This window comes from Branchiostoma floridae, chromosome 9 (genome assembly GCF_000003815.2).
Source record: "Branchiostoma floridae strain S238N-H82 chromosome 9, Bfl_VNyyK, whole genome shotgun sequence".
Taxonomy (NCBI): Eukaryota; Metazoa; Chordata; class Leptocardii; order Amphioxiformes; family Branchiostomatidae; genus Branchiostoma; species Branchiostoma floridae.
Genome location: NC_049987.1, coordinates 12,008,421 through 12,028,091, shown reverse-complemented (window position 1 = coordinate 12,028,091; position 19,671 = coordinate 12,008,421). Strand labels below are relative to the sequence as shown.

General features: G+C 43.2%; 2 protein-coding genes across 6 annotated transcripts in view; one reads left to right on the top strand and one right to left on the bottom strand.

Moving 5' to 3' along the window:
• LOC118422413 overlaps window positions 1–19,671 on the bottom strand; it is a 68,682-nt gene that overhangs the window by 8,982 nt on the left and 40,029 nt on the right. For 2 of the 5 annotated variants that reach the window (XM_035829956.1, XM_035829957.1), the window contains 2 exons: window positions 4,805–5,027; window positions 128–375 (listed from right to left, as the gene is read on the bottom strand). In XM_035829956.1, the coding sequence (XP_035685849.1) occupies window positions 128–375; window positions 4,805–4,862 (306 nt within the window). In that variant the 5' untranslated portion in view covers window positions 4,863–5,027. Of the gene's footprint in view, window positions 1–127; window positions 376–4,804; window positions 5,028–9,222; window positions 9,385–9,677; window positions 10,087–14,046; window positions 14,232–19,671 lie in introns of those variants that run through there. The other 3 variants (XM_035829954.1, XM_035829958.1, XM_035829955.1) reach the window with 3 other exon arrangements.
• Window positions 13,157–19,671, top strand: part of LOC118422414 (glutathione S-transferase alpha-4-like) — a 61,942-nt gene continuing 55,427 nt past the window's right edge. Inside the window, exon 1 of the mRNA XM_035829960.1 lies at window positions 13,157–13,394. Coding sequence (XP_035685853.1) covers window positions 13,308–13,394 — 87 coding nt within the window. The 5' untranslated portion in view covers window positions 13,157–13,307. The remainder of the gene's footprint in view (window positions 13,395–19,671) is intronic.

Genomic DNA, 19,671 nt, shown 5'->3' with positions numbered 1-19,671 from the left:
ATCACCATTAAGGTTGCAGAAGGATCGTTGGTAGGTAATTGTTAGTGTTTGTGTAGAGAGAACCCTGATTAACCTCTTTGATAAATCTGTTCACGGAAGTATGTAAAGGTGTCAGTTTGAAGCTTACCTCCACGGCTAACCCATCTATGGATGCCTCGATGTACAGTCTCTGATCGTTGACTCCCAACGCGAAGAAGTTCCTCCCCTCCCCTTGTTGGTAAATCAGCACGCCTTTGTTGTTGCAGTAGCGAAAGGTGAACTCCAATCTGGTCTCGGCGCCCACTAGAACGTTGCTCCCGAGGTTCCACTTCAAATAACCATTCTTGTCTATGAACTTCTCGCCTGTTGTTTGGTGCAATGATGCTACCAAGAACACTGAAAGAAAAAAAAAACACTTTTAATTTTCATTTAATAATGATACTATATAACAATTATAGAAAACCACCCAAGAATTTCATGTTATTGACGTTGTGAACATGTGGGGACAAACTATGAAATCCATACCTACACGTGAGGGTGCAGTACAAATGCTGTCCGCTAGGTTTGCACGCAGAAATTTTTCCCATTCATTTATCTATCTACGACGAACACCATGAATAACAGCGGTATTTCGTTTTGAGTATAGTGAGCGAGGAAATGTGGCATTCTTTTCACACATATACAACCATATCTGGCTATAATGCTACTACTGCGTTTGAGACATCTACTAGTTTAACACATACACGCCTTAGTCCAACACATTTTCATCATCATCACCGTCAGCTACGTTCCTTTTTGACTTTTGACAAAACGCGGAGTTTAAATGTCTAAAACACGTCAGAATAAATGGCCGTGTGTGCCTACTTGTTCCCGATGTGCTAACGAGACCATTCACCAGAGCGCGGGAGAGGGACAAAAAGCACCTGAAGTTCCCTTGGAGAGGCTGACATGTTTGAATGGTGCTATTGTACGGCCTGTTCGGGTTTGTTTACCATTTGTGTTGCCAGGTCAGGGTGTAGTTACTCTTGATATATGTACGTGGCGGTGCCACCGAAGTATGGACGCCACACTATTGATATTCTAACAGAACTGCTTATTTGCAGTACATGGTACTTGATATGTCATTTTGAAGGAAAAAAATCGTGAGAGGGAATGAAATAAAGCAGGTTAAAATGTACATTATTCGATTAAAAGGTTATAGTTCTGCCAGGAGGACAGCTAATGTGTGAGCCCATCCCACCTGCACACACTGAAATTCCTCCTTTTCGCAGTGACAGTGTGCCACTGCCAGTAACAATATAGTAACTCTATGGAATTTGGCATGAGGGATGTAGGCATACTATTGCTAAGAAGTTTCTTGGAAGATAATAGAAAAAGATGAATACAATGTGTCGGTTCTGTCTGAAGTAGGACACCAGGACAGCTGGTGGAGACAAATTTTCTGACTCCCCTGTTAACAGAGCTTAGAGGCATGCAAACTTCACCAACAAGACTTCTTAGGTTTTGGAAAATATAGTAGGGCGTTGTCTGTGATGATTTGATAACCAAGGAGTTAGTCTGGTTGATGCTATCCTTCAACAGTCTACACCAGGTAAGGCCAAGTCTAGACTGAAACACTGGACCGTGACAACAAAGGAAACCAGAGGAAAAACTCCAACAGAGAGAAATGGATTTCCAGCAAGTGACATCAAAACTTACAATTTCATCTTGCAAACAAAGATATTTTTACACAAGTCTTTGTTTTTGTGATTAATATTAGGGCAATTTCCCCCGATGACTGGCAGAGTTTGCCTACTGCTCGCCTTCTCCACGGCTCGGTGGTTTGAAACTTGACCTCCCCTGTAATGGGCCGGGAATTCGCTTTCCTAGTCGGCTTTTGTTCTCGTGTTATTTACTTTCCACTCAGAACTTATAACTCCGCCCGCGTAAGGTTACGATGAATACATTAGGTACAAAATACACCGTGGACGGCAGGAAATAGTCATCCACTGACGACTGGCTTCGCCTTACACGCGGACGTGCTGTTATTTCAAGTGTACTTATGTTTGCACGTAAGTCTTAGCGGGCGCCATCTTTGATCCGGGAACTTTCTACCTGTCGCCATATTTTTTACAGTTTTCATATTTACATTATACGTGACTCACACTGTAGTAAAATATTTACAAACTCCATTGGACACTGACGGCTTGTTGATAAATGTAGCAAGCAACAATCAAATGAATAATAGCCATTTTCCTTGTGTTTTGAATACTAGTAGATGTTAAAATGTATTCATATCTTTCACTGTTGTGTCGGACTTTGGTCAACCAGGTGCTTACCAAATCCCGTTATCGCTACCACATCTGCGTAGGCCGATTAGTGTGCGGTATTCTGAACGATCGACTTGTTTTGTTCGCCTTTGTCCGGCTTTCCATCTGACCACGGGCGTAGCATTTCCGGGGCCATTGTTCCAGCATTTGTAAGCCGTGAGTCAGGTGCAGAGAACATGATATCACGTGCCCCCCTCCCACGGTAATGTAACGCCAGTGCCGCTGGTATGCAGCCCCCCAAACTGGGGCATGCTTGCAATGTGAGAACCTCGTTATACAGGTTTATAATGAAGGAAATATGTACATCAGGGTTTCAGTGGTAGGGATGGTGTCAGTTGTTTTCAGACATGAATTCAGAAACCAACTGATCAAATAAATAAAGAATATTGGAATTAAGTTACATTTATTTATACAAGTTCGTAGGATTATACTCGTGGATCGAGTTCACCAGGTTTCTCCAACTCACTGTAAAAGTGCTTTTCAGCCGAACTGTAGTAGCACATGCTATTCACAGAACGTTTCAATTTTTTTAAAATTAATTCGGAGATTAATTAGGACAGTGCTAGTTCCATGATGTCAGACGACATTGTCATTGAATAATAAACATACCATTCATGCCTTCCAGAGATGTCTCATTTTCCAATTCTCTGTTCTAAAATTCCGGACATATTCTCGTATAGTAGATCTACAGTAATGGTCAGTAATGTCTCAGTGCAGTCCGGCTCTACTCCACCCTATTCGAATTTCTACCCAGAACTGTGGGTCCGTGTAGCACAAGTGGTAGTGTATTCGGCCCGTGACCGAGAGGTCGCCGGTTCGAATCCGCCTGTGGTGTTGCCGGTCTTGTGCCCTTGGGAAAGGCACTTTACACGACTTTCCTCACTTTACTCAAGTGAAAATGAGTCGTCCCTCGGATAGGACGTTAAATGGAGGTCCCGTGTTTGGGGAGAGCCACACCCCGGGCACGTAAAAGAACCCGTCACATGTGCGATGGTGCGATGTGGCGGATCAAACCATTCCGGCCAAAACGGGGTAGGGAATTTCCCGAGCAGCCTCGTAACCCCTGCTTCGCCTATTGAGTCAGTGAAGTCAAGCTTTCTTAAGCTTGATGTTTCTGACTTAGGGAGAAGAGATGCTGCTACAGTTATCGCTATGGGCCGCTCTTCGTCACCATGATGGTAACATCAGGCCCTACGAACATGATTTAGAAAAAAAAAAAAAACTCTAATCCACTCTACTCTTACTCTTCTATGATTTATAATCTAGTCCGAGTATCGCCGTGTCAGAAATGAGTTCTGCTAGACTATTAACTTGATTGAACGCTTCCGAAACCTAATTGAATTTACCGGTGACAGTTCCCATTAGAATTGACAGGAGAGTAACCGTTATCCGTGAAACAAATTCCTCCCGTGTTTTGACTTGAGATAACCTGACAGCCCAGACTGGGCCCTCCCTCACTGTACACAACTAGTTTTACTCTCAGTCGTGACTTCTGGGTTTTAACTCAGTCCCGTATGTCTTATAGGCCAGAGGGTTACGTAGCTTGTATATTTTCTATTATGAGTTAAGTTTATAGGTTAAAACTTAATATACAACTTTTTTTTCATTATAACTACAAGAAAGTTACACCTAAGAGGAGCAGATATTGTTAGGATTGTGAAAACACTAAATATTTCATGGATTTGAGTTTCCACATGCTGCTACACAAGTCGTCAGAAGAACGGGTATCCTATAACGCAAACATGATGTACACGAGCTCGTATGTACAGTATATTGACGGGTATAGCTGACTCCGGAACTTGTTTTGAGGAGTACATATGGTAGCGAGACCGTGTGTCAACTGGCTCGTGCTCTAACGTTGACAAGCACCGGAGAAGTGCGTAAGGCCCGAGTTTTCTCAGCAAAGAAACCCGGCAACATGACGCTGAGTTTTCTGCACAGTGTTTACAGGGCCAACATGGAGCCCAGCTGGGCAGACTGGGGAAATCGTTACATTTGGGATTGCTGAGGCGAATAGTTAGCACTCAGGCCATAACCCGCAAATCAAGATAAAACATTGTTTATAATCATAAATACTAGATAATACACCTGTATTAGACATTAGAGTAGATGTGTAAAATTAACCTTATCCTGCTGAGCCCGTTTATATGCGGGATGGACATATTTAACCCTTGTCACGTTGAGTTGTACTGTTATGAGTTTGGGGTATTTCTCATGTAAAAGTTGCATACCACTGCAGAGTAAATCTGCAGCGGCAGCACAGAACAGGTCAAGTTTTACTTATCTGATGAAGCCATAAGCTCTGGGAGGTTAAATTGGCCAAAAAATGGCCAGCGGGACAGGGGTTAAAGCTGGAACGATCAGCACCAACCCTGGCAAAGACCCAAATTTGACGAGCACTAGTTTACTCCCGGTGTTTTGTTTTCATTCTACCTCCTAGTGAACCGAATAAAATGGCTTCGTACATGTAACATGAACCATAACAACAACAATGTTTAGAAGGAGTTTGTGCTTACCTAGTAGTAAGAGCATTAGCCTGTACGAAGGCGTTGTAGATCCGCTATAGCTGCACATGGTGACGCCTCTGCTTGCTGTATCCCTGTGGTACGATTTTCCAAATGTTCCTAAACGTTCGTGGCCTGGCCCACAGCCAGCCGTACACTGTCCGATAATCCTTTCCCGGCGTCTCCTTGAGGAGTTTCTTTCCAAGTTCTTGTCCTCAGTTCTTGAGGTTGGATCCTGTGAGGAGGAAGAAGACGGAGAAGAGAAAAATGTTACACGGGTTTGTGAGAAGCTCGAGCGTTGTCAGGGTCGGGAGGAGGGCCAGAGGTCAAATTACTGAGCACCACATGGTGTCCAGTTGCTGCCGTGTGTGCCAAACCCTCAAAATAAATGGAAACGGCCGTGCATTATTTACATCCGGCAGCACTAGTGCTGGTGAACGGGCTGTGTGTCATCCTGGTTACTGTAAATCTAATGTGCTCTCACTAGCTCTCATATAGTCGCTACGTACCGTACAATGTCTATATATTTTAGTGCATACGTCCTCCCTTGGATCAATGAGCCTTGCTTGAAGTTGAATAAACCAAACTCCAGCAATTTTCAGTCCAATAGAATTTGACAAACTACAAAACGATACAAACACGAATTAGAGATAGCAGCGCTAGCTTCCGTTACCTTTACATAAGAAGGTTTAACACTATCTAGAAATCGCTGGCGCTAACGCATGAACTTCTGATCAGACTTCAGTACCCGCGGGCCTGGGTTGGAAAGCATGTGGAGCGGAGCCAGCATAAGGTCTCGCCAATTCTTCGACCCCAAAAATTTAGCAGTACAGTTACACCACAACATAATCCAAGGCCAAGACGTGTTGGCCTTCACACCCAAGTAAACTTGAAGAACGCGGAGGAAACGTAACGCCTTCCGCCCTGTTTGCCAATCCCATTTGCGTCCATTCCTGAGCCTGGCCCCGTGTGATGTCATTATATCCCACCGACCCGGAAAAATCATAACAAAAGCCAGACGAATAAAATTTACCGGCTTTCTTAACACGTAACTCACATGTGTACTACCGAGTCAAGACAAACTAGCTTCTACCTATTATTATTTTAAAGGTCTATGTTCCAAGAGAGTCAGGACGTTTCCTCATCACCTGTTCTCATTTATCTACATGACTGAACTAGATTTATCTACTATAACCCTGTCCATATTAGCTCTGGTCGGAGCAGTTGGTACCATGTCCCATCTTCTTATATAATATATTTTTCAACGAGCGCTAGTACAAATGTAGTAGCAAGAGAACAGGAATGCTAAGAAGTAATGCGCAGTCAGGGTACCTGTAGACTAGTACTAGTAGCTGTTCATTTCAATGTTCTTCTTCTTTCATGACTGTAAAACATGGACGCATATTCTTTACTTGACTTTTCCTAGCTACATACTTTCAGGGAAGCTACAGGACCTGTACCACTCTACGATGTGTATCCGCACCATCCGCACTATGTAGCACCTCTCATAGCATCTCGGCTGAAGGATATATCGCACACATGACAGGCTCGTTGGGAAAGTCAACATGACGGAAACCGACGGATCAAGGGCATACCTGCCAGTCTTGTCCCCGTAACAGTGTCAACGAGAACATGGACGAAACAAATCATGTAGGCAATCATCATGTAAGATTTAAGTCGGGCCACAAACCCTAGTCGGGGCTTAAAACGATCATCAAGTACGGGTATTTCAGATATGAAAGAAGAAAATTAAGAAAACACCCTGATTAGAAAACTACATGTAACATATCGCAATGAAAGCTCTTCGCCTAGCGACATAACAAAATATTTATCATTCAGTGTACCAACATGTGATCTTTCTAGCGCCAAAGAGTATAAATGAGAAATGTCCTTGCTGGAGGTAAAATGGCGGAGGTGGGAAAAGAAAACATTACTGATCGATCGAACAAAATCAACAAAGTCCAGTTCTGGGACCCACTTGTGCTGCAACAGGTGCTGATAACCAACCATCACCAGTAAAACAGAACGTTTTAAAACCCACCTACAGACCGAAGACACAGCGGCGACAAAAATGTAGTTGTTTTGAACGATCGGAAAGTGCAAAAGCTTGTTAGACCACCAAAGTAGTGACGAAGGTCACACCTTACAGTGGCACCACAATGACAATTCCAAGATGGCGGTCGCGTGACCCCGCCGGTGTTGAAATACGATGCCGTTATTCAGGTGATTGTTGTTTTAGCGTCGCGTCGTTTCTAAAAACCTCCTTGTTCAAACCGAAGCATAAACCCGCTTCCCCTATACTCTTCGTCCTTGTTAGCTTAGCCCTAATATGGACTGGTCATCGCTTTTCTGAAAGGAAAACCAAGGAATTGCCACTTCCTTCTTAGCTACTTCAGTAACACCTTTGTTTGGTATCTGGCTAGCTGACTCATCATGGCGAAACGGACAATGTATCCGACTCACGACAAAAGTGTTTTGCGGCACTTTCAGCTTCACAAAAGGCCTGTGTACATAGGACATCTTTATTTTGTTGCCCGTTGTCTGTGTGTCTGTGCCGTGCACTCTTCCTTTTCATTTCCTCGCACAAATATTGACAGGCTATTGTGTGCAATTGTCTACCTCCGGAATTTGGAACATCGTGTCCATCACAACGGGGGACCTGTATTAGCATATTCTACGGCTGTCAAAAGTCGTAACGTCACACAGAGAAAATGATAGATGTGACAGTGTCTTCTGGCTTTCTCCATTTTTATATGTCTCGGATAAGCATGGGTTCACACAAGAAATGTCGTCTGTTTTTTTCCCGCGCACAACGAAAGTCGATCCAGACTTGAAGCGTGCATTTAGAACTTTCGACTGTTTTGGGAAGGGGTCCGTGAGGATACTTTACAGCGGGAGACAAAGAGAACAAAGCTGACGAGTATTTGCACTTTACACACATGCTGGTTTCACAGCCAAGTGTTAATTGTGGAGGTTTGCTACAGACGCAACTTTTCAAAGCAGCCGCACCACGCTATGGATAAGTGGACGTTTTAGAGCGCGACAGAAACGCTGAACTTTCACAGAAAACAAAGTCAGGCCTGTAGCTGTGTCAGTGACTTGAGTTACGAAGCAAGATACGCTTATCAGGCCAACAAAATTCACTAGATAAGTCTATTCGGAAGTCCAAGCTTTTACATCTCCTTGGGAAGTCAAAGATTCGTAAGAAATATGGAGCCTGCTAAAGACGGATATATCAAATTTTGACGATATATTACGGCACACAGTACTTGGCAGATTTAGCGTAAGAAATTAATGGCAAACACCAATTTTGACCTGTTTTTGTTTGTCTCAAAGTTAATAGTCTCTTTGATACAGCGGTAGACAATGGTGATTTTCTTCCCGTTGTTTGTCGTGGCGCGGAGGATGATTAGACTAATCAACACGGACAGCGGGGGACCATAAAACAATCGGCAATTAGACACGGACAGTTACTCCAGACTCCGCACCGCCCGTGGGAGACTTCACAACTTGCCGGGGGATTTCCTACCACCGACACGGGGGATCTCTGAATTTTCAAACCTTCCTCTGCACAGACAAACTGGAACGAAATGCTGAACTCCAAACACAACAAATGTGGAAAGGGGAGAGCTGGGAACATCTGATTTTGGTTCCGCGGGATTATGACAGAATTATTCACACCTTTAGCGACAAGACAAAGGTTATTCACTCCAAGGAAATACACACTACCTTTTCATAATTTTTACCTAGTATCCCAACAAACTGAAAGCAAGAAAAATACATTTTTCAGTTCACTACAGAGACAAGAAGAGAAGGAAATAAACTGCACGTAGTTAGTTTTCAACAGACTTGTGGGAAAATTCACACCGCTTTTTAACGATTTCGAAATTGGAAAAATTGTGTCCGGAAATTTCAACTCGAGTTATAACACGATCTCAACAAGATGGCTGACTACAAGTTTGATCCTACAATGTTCTCTACCTGCCCGGACCAGCTGACGTGTTTGTTCACCTGTACAGGGCGGCACGTCGGGATAAACACACGGCCAAGCCGACAGCTTTGCACCAACAGCCAACCGTGCAAGTTAAAACAACCCTCCCCTCTGGAACAACAAGCGGAAGTCTCGCCCCGAGCTAACGAATTCTTGGCGACGGAAAAACACACAGAAAATGAAGTCACTACGTCTAATAAGTCTACCGCCGACTTATATAGTAATGTAGTGGATAAAGCCGACAGAGAACCGACCCGCCACATTTCGGCGTCCAATCTTGTGTGAGTAAATCCCTCAAAGCGATCTGATAACGGAACAACATGGCCTTTTAAACCGACCAATTTAAATTTACAGACGACAAGCCCTGGCACCAAATGAAGTTATTTCGGTCCACAAAATACGCAAAATTGACCCAATCCGAGGTTAATGGACCACATACCTGTTTCTAACCAGCCGCTGGGGTCTCTAGTTGGTAGTATTGCAGGAAAATTGAGTACACTGCGTCCTGAGCGGTTATTTAAACGGAATTTGAAAGAGACTCGTACTAGGTTCCACTTACACCTGTGGCGTGTCCCACAGGTAAACGTGCCAGTGCGCATGTGCACAGGTAACGGTCACATCTGAGGGGGCACGCAGACTACGTTACACAGTAACTAGACAAGGCGACAGGTTTTAGGTGTCCAGGGCGGCTAAAATTTCAGACGAATCTACGCTGGCCCCACGCGGTCCTTTCCACAACACACAACTGAAAACGCTGGTGGTGCGGGTGGGATTAGAACGCGCACCCTGGCGTGAAACGGGCACGGCTTACAGGGCAAAATTCCTGGCCGCCGCCGCGAAACACTTGACTGCTATCGCTATGGAAATAGCTAAGTGGTAGAGAGAGATTGGTACCTTGCAAGCTGGTTCGTTCGGGTGAATGGTTGATTCCTGGTGAAAATATATCCAATGTGTTCACGCAGAAAACAAGTACAGTAGGCTTAGTGGCAGACAGGTTAGTGAGACGTCCTCTCAGCGCACTGAGCTAGTAGCAGTCCTCAGAAGTAACCGTGCGGTTTGAACAGTACCAAATCCTGGAGGAAATCCGCACACACGAGCCGGCCGTGGTACACACAACACAGGATACTCCAGAATAACTCACAACGTCAGATCATACACCTGCTTGTGTCCACAGTTTCCACCTTCAAACCATGATTCCTACGGATTGCGTCACGTCGCTATTTCTGCCGATTTTCTGACCCCCAAAATCGGCCACGCACGCCAGACTCCTACACAAGTCAACACTTTACCTAAACGACTCTCCAAATATGGTCCTACTGCTCCCACGGCGCTGATTGTTAGTCATTGGACAAAGAACGCCGAGGACAAAATGCCGGGCCCTGATTGGTGCAGACGACGGAGTGATGCAGAACAACATGACGTCACCAGGTGATAACCAAGAAGACTTGGCGCGCGCTGGTATGCAAATAAGCTATGTTACCTGTGTGGAATGGGCAGTTGGGTGGAAAAGTCAGGAACAAATCATGCGGAAAAGGGCACAATTGGGGGAAGATCGTGTCGATTAGCGCTAACAAAACCCACATGCCTGCGGGTACACTTAACATAATCCCTCCCTATCTTTATCCATGTTCTTTTTACCTGCAATTTTCTACTAGAAAACCTCGCTAAAGAAAGGGCGTGAACTCTACAGGGGCTTACAAGTAGGCCAAATTCTATAAAGTGAAAACACTTTAAGTCAATAAACATCCCAGCGACTGAACGATCCCATTCTCAGAACTCTTTGTATCCCAAACACGATGAATTCAGCCCTGTACAATTGGCCCTAATCCCGGCATATGTTCAATGGAGTGTGTGTACCAAACAGGTAGCCAGGAAGCTAGTTCCCGTGTCATCTGAAACACGCCAGACTTGGAGGAATCCAGAAGGACAGGAGAGTTGGTAGTTTTGTGTAAATATCCGAGTGACTCTAGTGGGGTCAGACAGCCATGTTTGGTCCCGGGGACGGGGTCCTTTGAACACACCGTCCAGGTAGATGCCTATCACACTACAAAGTTTAATACCGGAAAAACAGAGGCGAAACGGACGCATTTTATCGCGTTGCTTTGTCATAGACACAGTCAAGATTTGAATCAACTAATCTCGTATAATTAAGAGGTTTTTATCTACAACAAGATAGCAGGCATCACACGAAACAGAGAGTCCTTCCACATACCACACGTCCCACCGGCCCCCTACTGTCTACAGCCATACAGGTGAAGCCTTCAGACTGGATATAAAGTTACACACATGTTTAACCTGCGTCCATCTAAGTTACGGCCATTAGCATATCTGCTGGCAGGATTTGACAGTTACAAAATGCCAGGCCTTGAAGCCAGGGTACACAAACAGCAGACAGCACAAAAGGCTAACTTTGGAAAAGAGCATGGAGCAATATTTGTACTAAATAATGGGACGTGCGCGCACAGGTGAGCTATTGTTCCACTCAGGACATCTTGGTTGAATTCAGGTATGTCCTGAGATTCGCGCTGGTGACAACGTATATATAATTAGTAGTAACGAGATGATAAACAAAAACAAAAAAAGACCAAAACTGCTAGAATGAAATGTGCCTTTTTTGTTTCTGTTGGCTTAAGTGCGACCATGTCATTTTTTTCCTTTTAGGGACACATTGTGTATAGAATATGGTCATGTTCAGAAATCTGGGGAGGGGGGCACGCTCGACTTGAGCTCAGGTGCGTCCTGAGGAAATCCGCGGGAAATGTCAACAAAACGTCGTCCTTTGTGATTCAGGTGTGTGCGGATTGGAACGTTTAAAATCCGGACATGACTTGACATGAGTGTAGCCCCAGGCTAGACAACGGGATCTCTTATCTTCCCTAAGTACTCTCTTCAGTCTATACGGGAACAACTCTCCTTTGAAGACCAAGACGAAAATCCTACAGGTAGTGGTCGATCAAAGCTCTATCACCATCATACGGATATACCTCTCTAAGAAATGATATCTATAATAGATTATTGTCTGCAAAGATGAAACAGGAGATTTGTTTCCTGAGTCCTAACCTCATTAAACCCTACCTGGTGGCCCTTGCTGCAGTATTAAGGACATTATTGGCTTTTGTAGCTAATCCAAGGGTATTACATCCCCCATGTGAGGCGCGTTTTGTTCCAGGTTGCTACAGATACAAATTTTATAAGTCTGATTAAACGATGGAAACAACAACACGTGTAAACCGTTTACAGTCCAATTCAAAGGTAACGATTGTAAAAAAAGGCTGGGGCAAATAACTCAACAATTGTTGTAATTGAAGCAGAAAATATGCAAAATAGTTGGCCTTATCATTATCATTCAAATTCATGTTTTTTTCCTCATTTTCTCTAAGGTAGAATTATTAATTACTATGTCGCATTAGAAATTCATGCACACCGACACAATGTGTTTCTATTTGTTTTTACTTCCTCGTTAGTTTTCGTGTTCCCACCACAAAAGACGCCTACGGACTCAGACAATCCGGATTTGTAACCACAACAACAGCAGCAGTATTTGTTACCTTACAAAATCCCGTCTATAAAACGACTACAACTTAACTGGTCTTCAGTCTCTTGCCCTGTTTACATAATGTATACTGCCTTTGTTTACACACATGTTGCTGTGTACACCTATCTCACGTAGAATTCAGCATATGGATATCAGAGATGACTGTATTATGCCCAGTTTAATACGTAGAAAAATGCCGAAAATGCAAGTAATTGTGTTAGAGTAATTGAGAAATGGCGAAGTGTTGTTTACACTGCGTAGGCGTGTAACAGTATGTTTACAGAGAATCTGTCATTGACTGACGTAATGTTAAACATGACTCCTTTTCTTCCGTGAATAAGAGAATCAAAAGATCAAAGACCTTAGTCAGAGGTGTTGGAATATTATGGCTTTTCATAAATGCATTGGGACTTTGTACTTCCATAGGTGGTGGGCCGCAATGTTCTGATTTTGTTACGAGGCGCTCATTCTTATGATCTCTTATGATTGTTGAACACCGGTTCTTGTTACAAGACTAGTTCACATTGCTGAGATGTAACATTACAGTGTATCAGTAAATGAGAAACTGTTTTCGAAATGAAATGTTTTTATCTGTTCAAGTTTATTGCTGTCTATACTTTCCTGCAAATTTGTTACGCGTTTGTTATGTCTTTGAGGCATGAATGTTTAATAAATGTCTCTTATTATTTTTTATTGACTATTTTGTAAACGATATATGTACTTATAGTGTAGCATAGCCTTGGTTGTTCTGTTGTGGACATGAAACTTCAATGCAAACCAAATACATGCACCGCCAAGCGAAAACCTCCTCTTTCTCATGTGGTACAGCCCTACGCCCTTTGCCCGATCGCTACACCCCTGGCCTCATACGGGAGTTTCATATCAGGCGCGCAGGGAATGTCTCGATAGCAAAGCCTGTTCGCAGCGTTCAAGTTCCGAGACGCGACAAGGCATATATTCAACGTTGCCTGTGAGAAGAAACCTTAATCATGTCTCAGAAAGCTAGGTTGACCTACTTCAACGGCCGCGGCAGGGGCGAGTCCATCCGTTTCATGCTGGGGGCCGCAGGTTTCGAGGTAAGCCGAACTAATTTTACATAACGTTACCGTTGTTACCAAACATGTGGTTTCATGCTTCTATATGTATAACGTTATTACCCTATAGATGCTTCTAAGTGGCCATATCGTATCATTAAATCCATAATACACGCGGGTATACTGGTATGACTGTTACCACATAGAAAGCACATGGTCTGGCGTCAAAACTCGCCGTGCCACGTAGCTTTAAAATCGATAATCTATTAATAGATTAACTGTCATTGTAGCTATTTGTTCCAACGTTACACCGCATGGGTATTCCACATTCTTGCTGGAGGTAGTAAATCATATACTGGTGTAACCATGTTCACACGCTGCAATTTGACCCTTCACCTTTGACTTTCCCTGCTGATCACGATATGGTTCAATTTAACAGTCTACATCACAACTGGCTACACAAAATATCATAGTGAAATGTTGGGAATGTATGGGTTATCATAACGGAAAAATAACTTCCATTGCGCCATTTCAGGGCAATTATACATAACAATAGCCAAAGCCGACTAGACATACATATGAATTATAATATACATTTGTATACACAATCATTCTCCCCTCCCACCAGCTTTGTAAAGGGCAGTATGAGCATTCATCTAGCAAAATTTGCAGTAACGCAGAACGCTGAACTGACCTGAGAATGTGATATCCTTCACTAGAAGTAGGCTTGTACAGAAGCAGCTAGATTAGTTAAAAACCTGCGGCATTTCGAAGATAAAAACACTGCGAACAAGTTCCAAGAAATATTCAGACTCTTTCTGAGCGAGAGAGGTCGACCTCGTTTTGGCCCCACGCACACCTGTGTAAGCGAGTAGACGCATGTTCGTACAGGTATGTGACAACAGGTGAGGTCAATCAGCAGCATACCAACGTAATCAAGAAGTCATGGGGAACAGGTGTTTCGAGGTCGGCGGCGTTTGACTTTAGAAGGACCTTTGACATCGTGACATGGATGCTTCGTGTTTCGTCTGATTGAACTCAATGGTGTTACTTTGCATGTATTGGTAAATGAAGAATTGGTACACTAAGAAATTTTCTCGTGTCAATTCAAGCATATACGAAAATATGAATAGCAGGTGCTGTTTTTTTTCAGTAAGTGGAATGTTTTAGAACGCGACAGAGACATGGGTTTGAACACTATACTAGGCTTAGTTATCAAAAGAATACAATGACGTTACTTTGATCAAGTATTAAACATTGAAGATTGAAATGGTTGAATCATTCAACCATTTCAATGTTTAATACTTGATCAAAGTAACGTCATTGTACTTGAATCAAATGCATGGGGGCTAATGGCAAGTCTAAGATAGCTTTTGATTTAAGTGTATACACAAGTGAAGCGTTCTATTGTGCATTGTTTCGGAGCACAACATTGGCGTCTTTCTATCCAGCCAACCCGCACGGCCGGGCAAAGGTAAGTAGCACTAAGACTAAGTACTGAGTACCGATGATACAAAGGCTCTCATTTGCTCCTGACGGAACCGTTTGAACTCCCGCTCAGACAAGTACTGACTGGAGAACAAATATTGCCACTTTCTGCCTCTCTTATCGAACATGACCACTCTAACACCAATTCCGCTCCAACACTGAGTACTGACCCGTAGCCTGCCTCTACTGCCCGATTATCGATCACATTCGATTTTTGTTACCGATACCTGATTACAGCTGAAATTATCGAAGAACTGTAACACTCAGCCTTGAGGTTTGGTAGCTTTTTCTGAACCAATAGAATAGAGTCAATCTATTTCCATTATTAACACTTGAAGTTGTAGAAATATGCGCTCTCTTTTTTGCATTCTTCATATCCATCTCTGTGGTTACACACAATTCTCCAATGCTACGTTTATGAGCGTTTTGTACATGTACATGCAGACATTATTCGGTTTTCGTTCTTGTTCCGTTAAAAGCCGTTACGCTGTGAAGGGCACAGATACAGAAGATTTAACACCAAGGACCGAGGAATGGGCGTGGCTGCATTCTTTTACATGTACATTAAACTAAGTTTAAGCTTGCTTTGCTTGGCAAACAATCCACTTAGCTTGGAAGTGGGCAAACTATAATAATGACATTCACAGCAATTCACGGACCCTCACAATCATATGGCAGAATGAAATACATGGCTTACTAGGGACGATATTCAGCAGTGCGTCCTACAGCATGCCTTAAGTGGGTTTGTACATAAACAACCTTTACAGCTCTTGTATAAACAGACCATCACAAGCAGTCCAAAAATAGCCTTTCAGTGAACACAGGTCACAGACTTCATTACACAACGCTCACACTCATATCGCCCCAAAGAAAGCTGGGACATTACTCATAGGTTTCCTAGGAACGTCATTTTGACAACATGACACACAAGGGTAAGAGGTCTCTGACTCATACAACGTTATGAAACTAATCATAAAATTCATACCCCTACGTCTCCAGTGGTCTTACGTTCCGACGTCTGGTCTTAAAATTTTCATTTTCGGTGCTTCAGAAATCGCTAAGCCATGAAGGAGGGTATATATAGAGGATTATACATCAGAAGCTGAGGGATCGGTGTGTCCAGACTATTCCTTAGTATTACGTTGTTCGTATTGGAAGGTAAATAAATGTAGTAGCTTTGCAGCAATATCATTCACCAGTAGCTAATCAGTCAACCAATACTAAAAATTTTCGAAACAAATTTGACACTTGTAACCATTACATCGCAATTACAACTTCCCGTGGAATTACGATGGTAAGATGAATAAGATCTGTTGATGATTCCCGCACATGATTAATCTGTTTACTCGTAAATCCACCAGACCAGTGCCTGTCGGTCAGATCAAACCCTTGCCTTATCATCACAGGTTGACATAATCCCCGTTACATAGGCTCCGTAAGATCTATGCATAATCCTTATACAAGATGATGTTCCAGATACGGTATGGAGAAAATTAGATACAGCAGGGGGTGTTGACAGCGTTGTATGCATGGAAAAGGTACTTCCCAAGCAGAGGTTGATGGAGAAATATCGTGACCCGTTTCTTATATGCCGTCAACCTCTGTTTGGAGAGTATGGGAAAGGATGGGTCAGACCCTAGGTGATAACAACTACACATTGAGCCAACGTTTACTGGCTTTAGTCAGCACGTAAGTCTGATTATGCAAAAGAAAGATGTCATTTTTGTCGCACCGTTAGAGTATGTTTATTTACACTTCTCTTGAGGCTGGAACAAATAGTGTGGGTTTGGGTGACTGTCACTGAAACCACTGACGACCAACATGGCACCCTGCCAAAGTAACCACAGGTTAGCTCGGCATATAAACGAGTAGGGTTGGCCAACACTTGTTGGCTTCTTTACAAACGTTTGACCTTACCAGGTTGTAGGTCAAGTGGGCGTAATTTGGGGGTCAGCTCCCCTGACGTGGTATTGGCTACTCGGACAATAATGTGGCAAAAAAGTGCTGGTCTTTCTGTAGGTGATCGTTATTGGTCATGCCCCAAAATAAACAGACATCACTTTTCTTAAAAACAGATTGAAAAGCAGCTAAAAGATAAACTTTCTATCGGCTTACTGTGTCGCCGTCAAACGAAGATGACTATGGCTGGGTAAGAAACTTCCATACAACATGTATCCTAAGCTGTGTAAGGAAAAAGTGGAACTATTAGGACTGCTTACAATGTTGGTGTAGTAATTTTTTCGAGTTTTACAAACATTTTAACTGAGGCTACAGATTGGATTTGTGCGGTATTTTTGTTGTCACGTCAGGTACATTTTCAGCACCATGGACAGGCATACAGCTGGAGATTCACTCAAGCCAGTGACTTGGCAGGGATGCTCGAAGTCGTGCGAATGGGCTTAATATAACACTACAAAAGGTCACAATTCTGCCACGGTTTGTTGGCAGAGTATTTGTCTTTCCTTCTAGACGCTTCCTCAGGCCTCTGCACTGACAGTGATGAGTCGGGAGAAGGCGTCAGAAGAATTTTTCAATCAGCAGTCCTGTTTTTCTGTGAGGCGTCTTTAATCTGCGTCGGTAGATCATCATGTCAGTGCAGATGGCTCACTGACGTCTCAGACGATCTCGTTTCACAATTCAATCCGAGATCGCCTCCCGGTGCGGGGATTGCTGACATATTGCCATTCGGTTGTCTGCGCTGTTTCTGATTACATTTCCATAAAGTGTATACCACAGACAAGATAGGGTTGTATTTCAGTCAGTAAATTGTGTATCACAACTATAGCATTTTTCACGGTATTATAGTTTTTCGTAGTCTCCGATGAGCAGTCAGGTATTTCATGTGGAACGTGCATAATGTTCTTTTAGTGGATGTAACATATTTTCCGCACATCCCATCAGTTGTTCAAAAGACAATGCAATCTCTCTTTTATGCGTGTCCGCATTGGAATATCTTCCGTAGACATGGATTCAGTAACATCAGTAGACGTTTCCTGACACACACTGTAACGAAATACCCTTTCTTCCGTGAATTATCACCAAAATATTCTGTCAGAAACACCACACCCTTATGAATAACCGTTGAATCGTGACAGGTACGTGAGCTCGTCTATCATGACGCACCAGACTGTGTGTACAAATACATCCTCTATAGGACGTCTATATTTCCCTATGGCAATGACGAAGACAAAACAACATCATCCTGTCGCTCAGGTCTGACCTTCGGCGTTGGTCCGGGGGAAGTCATGAAGGATGGATGTGAAGGAAAAACGTAGATAAAACTTCCGGCTTGTCATATCTTATTCACAGCACTCTTTGCAGACGAGCGTAGCTATATGAACTATTACCCGTTGACATGGGGGTGGGGTGGTTGAAAAATACCCGATGTGAAGACTGGAACATATTGGAAGTGTTCGTCTTAATGACTGATTACATTGCTGGTGGTTATTGATGATGCTAAAAATTGTATTGCTGGACGACAATAGTACAACAATAGGTAGTAACATTACATAGCTGTAAAACCGTTTTACAACTGTAGGCAAATATCTCAAACATTGTATAAGAAAACTCTTTAAAAATAGAACACCTTTCGGTGGAGGAACCGATTCAACGCCTCGCGACAGATTTTTTACGATGCTGATGTTTTTCTCTCCATGATTAAACATGATTCCACCCACCTGTAACCGACATACCAGACACTAGACAATTGTCCCTAGCACTCAATCTGTGACTTGATCATGCTTGGAGCGAAAATGAACGAAATGAATAGCTAGTCCCTGTGATAACGCAGATAACAGAAGCACTATGATTTAGTTCAAGGGCTGTGGTTGAGGTCCTCTTATAAGAGACTCGTAGAATCATCGTTGTGTGTCAGGAACATCTGTGTATGTGTGGTCCCGCTACTACTATATCACAGCGCGGTATTGAAATGATAAATGATTTTCCTTAGCAAGAAAATTGCAGTAGTTAGTCTGGGTGTAGTTTATGCCAAGGTCACATTTCCGAACCGGGGCCCGGGCGGGCTGTTTACAGGAACGAAAAATAACAGTGTATATCAAAAAATGGTAAGGATTATTGTGTGTTTTGTTGTCCTTTATTGCATACCTTTCGTTACCGCAAGTTATCCAGCCGGGCGCTGCTTTGGAAATGTGGCCCTGGCATTACCGGGGCTCCATACTCTCCTATAGAATAACCTGGTTGGTTAGGGAAGGGAATGGCAGTCCCGGTAAACTAAATAGGATGGCACTCAGGCTAAATTGCAGAAGCCACCCGGCTGAATGCATCGCTTCACAAGTGATGATCAGTGTAGGTTTTCTGCACAACTGGGGCAGAATATATAGCAAGTAAGCATAGGTGGGTGGCTGGTGGTATTATGTGGATCATCAATTACGAATCTTACATATATAAAGGTATGTCAAAGCTCGTATTCTATAAAAAGATAATAAATTTCACTGGCACGCAATGAACAGCACGAGGGTGTAGGCATCGCCGGATAGGATTACAGAAACACTCGAAGGAGATAATGGTACAAATCAAATTAACTAAGGTCTAACGTACGGGCATAGAGTCGTCGGTAGATAGAATATGGCATCATCAACAGCTTTCAAAGAGATGCCACAAGCGAACAGAACAGTTTCTCTTTGATCGACCAACTGAAGTTTCTCGGTACTGATTATGTTTTTCTCAGTACCTGAACTCCTACACTTTGCCACTTGACACAGATGACCTAAGCCAACAATTAATACCGAAAGTTCCTCGGGGTAGGGCTAGATTAGTAAGGATTTCACAAAGCTAGACGGTGTAACTAATTTTACCCACGAGCAAACGTATG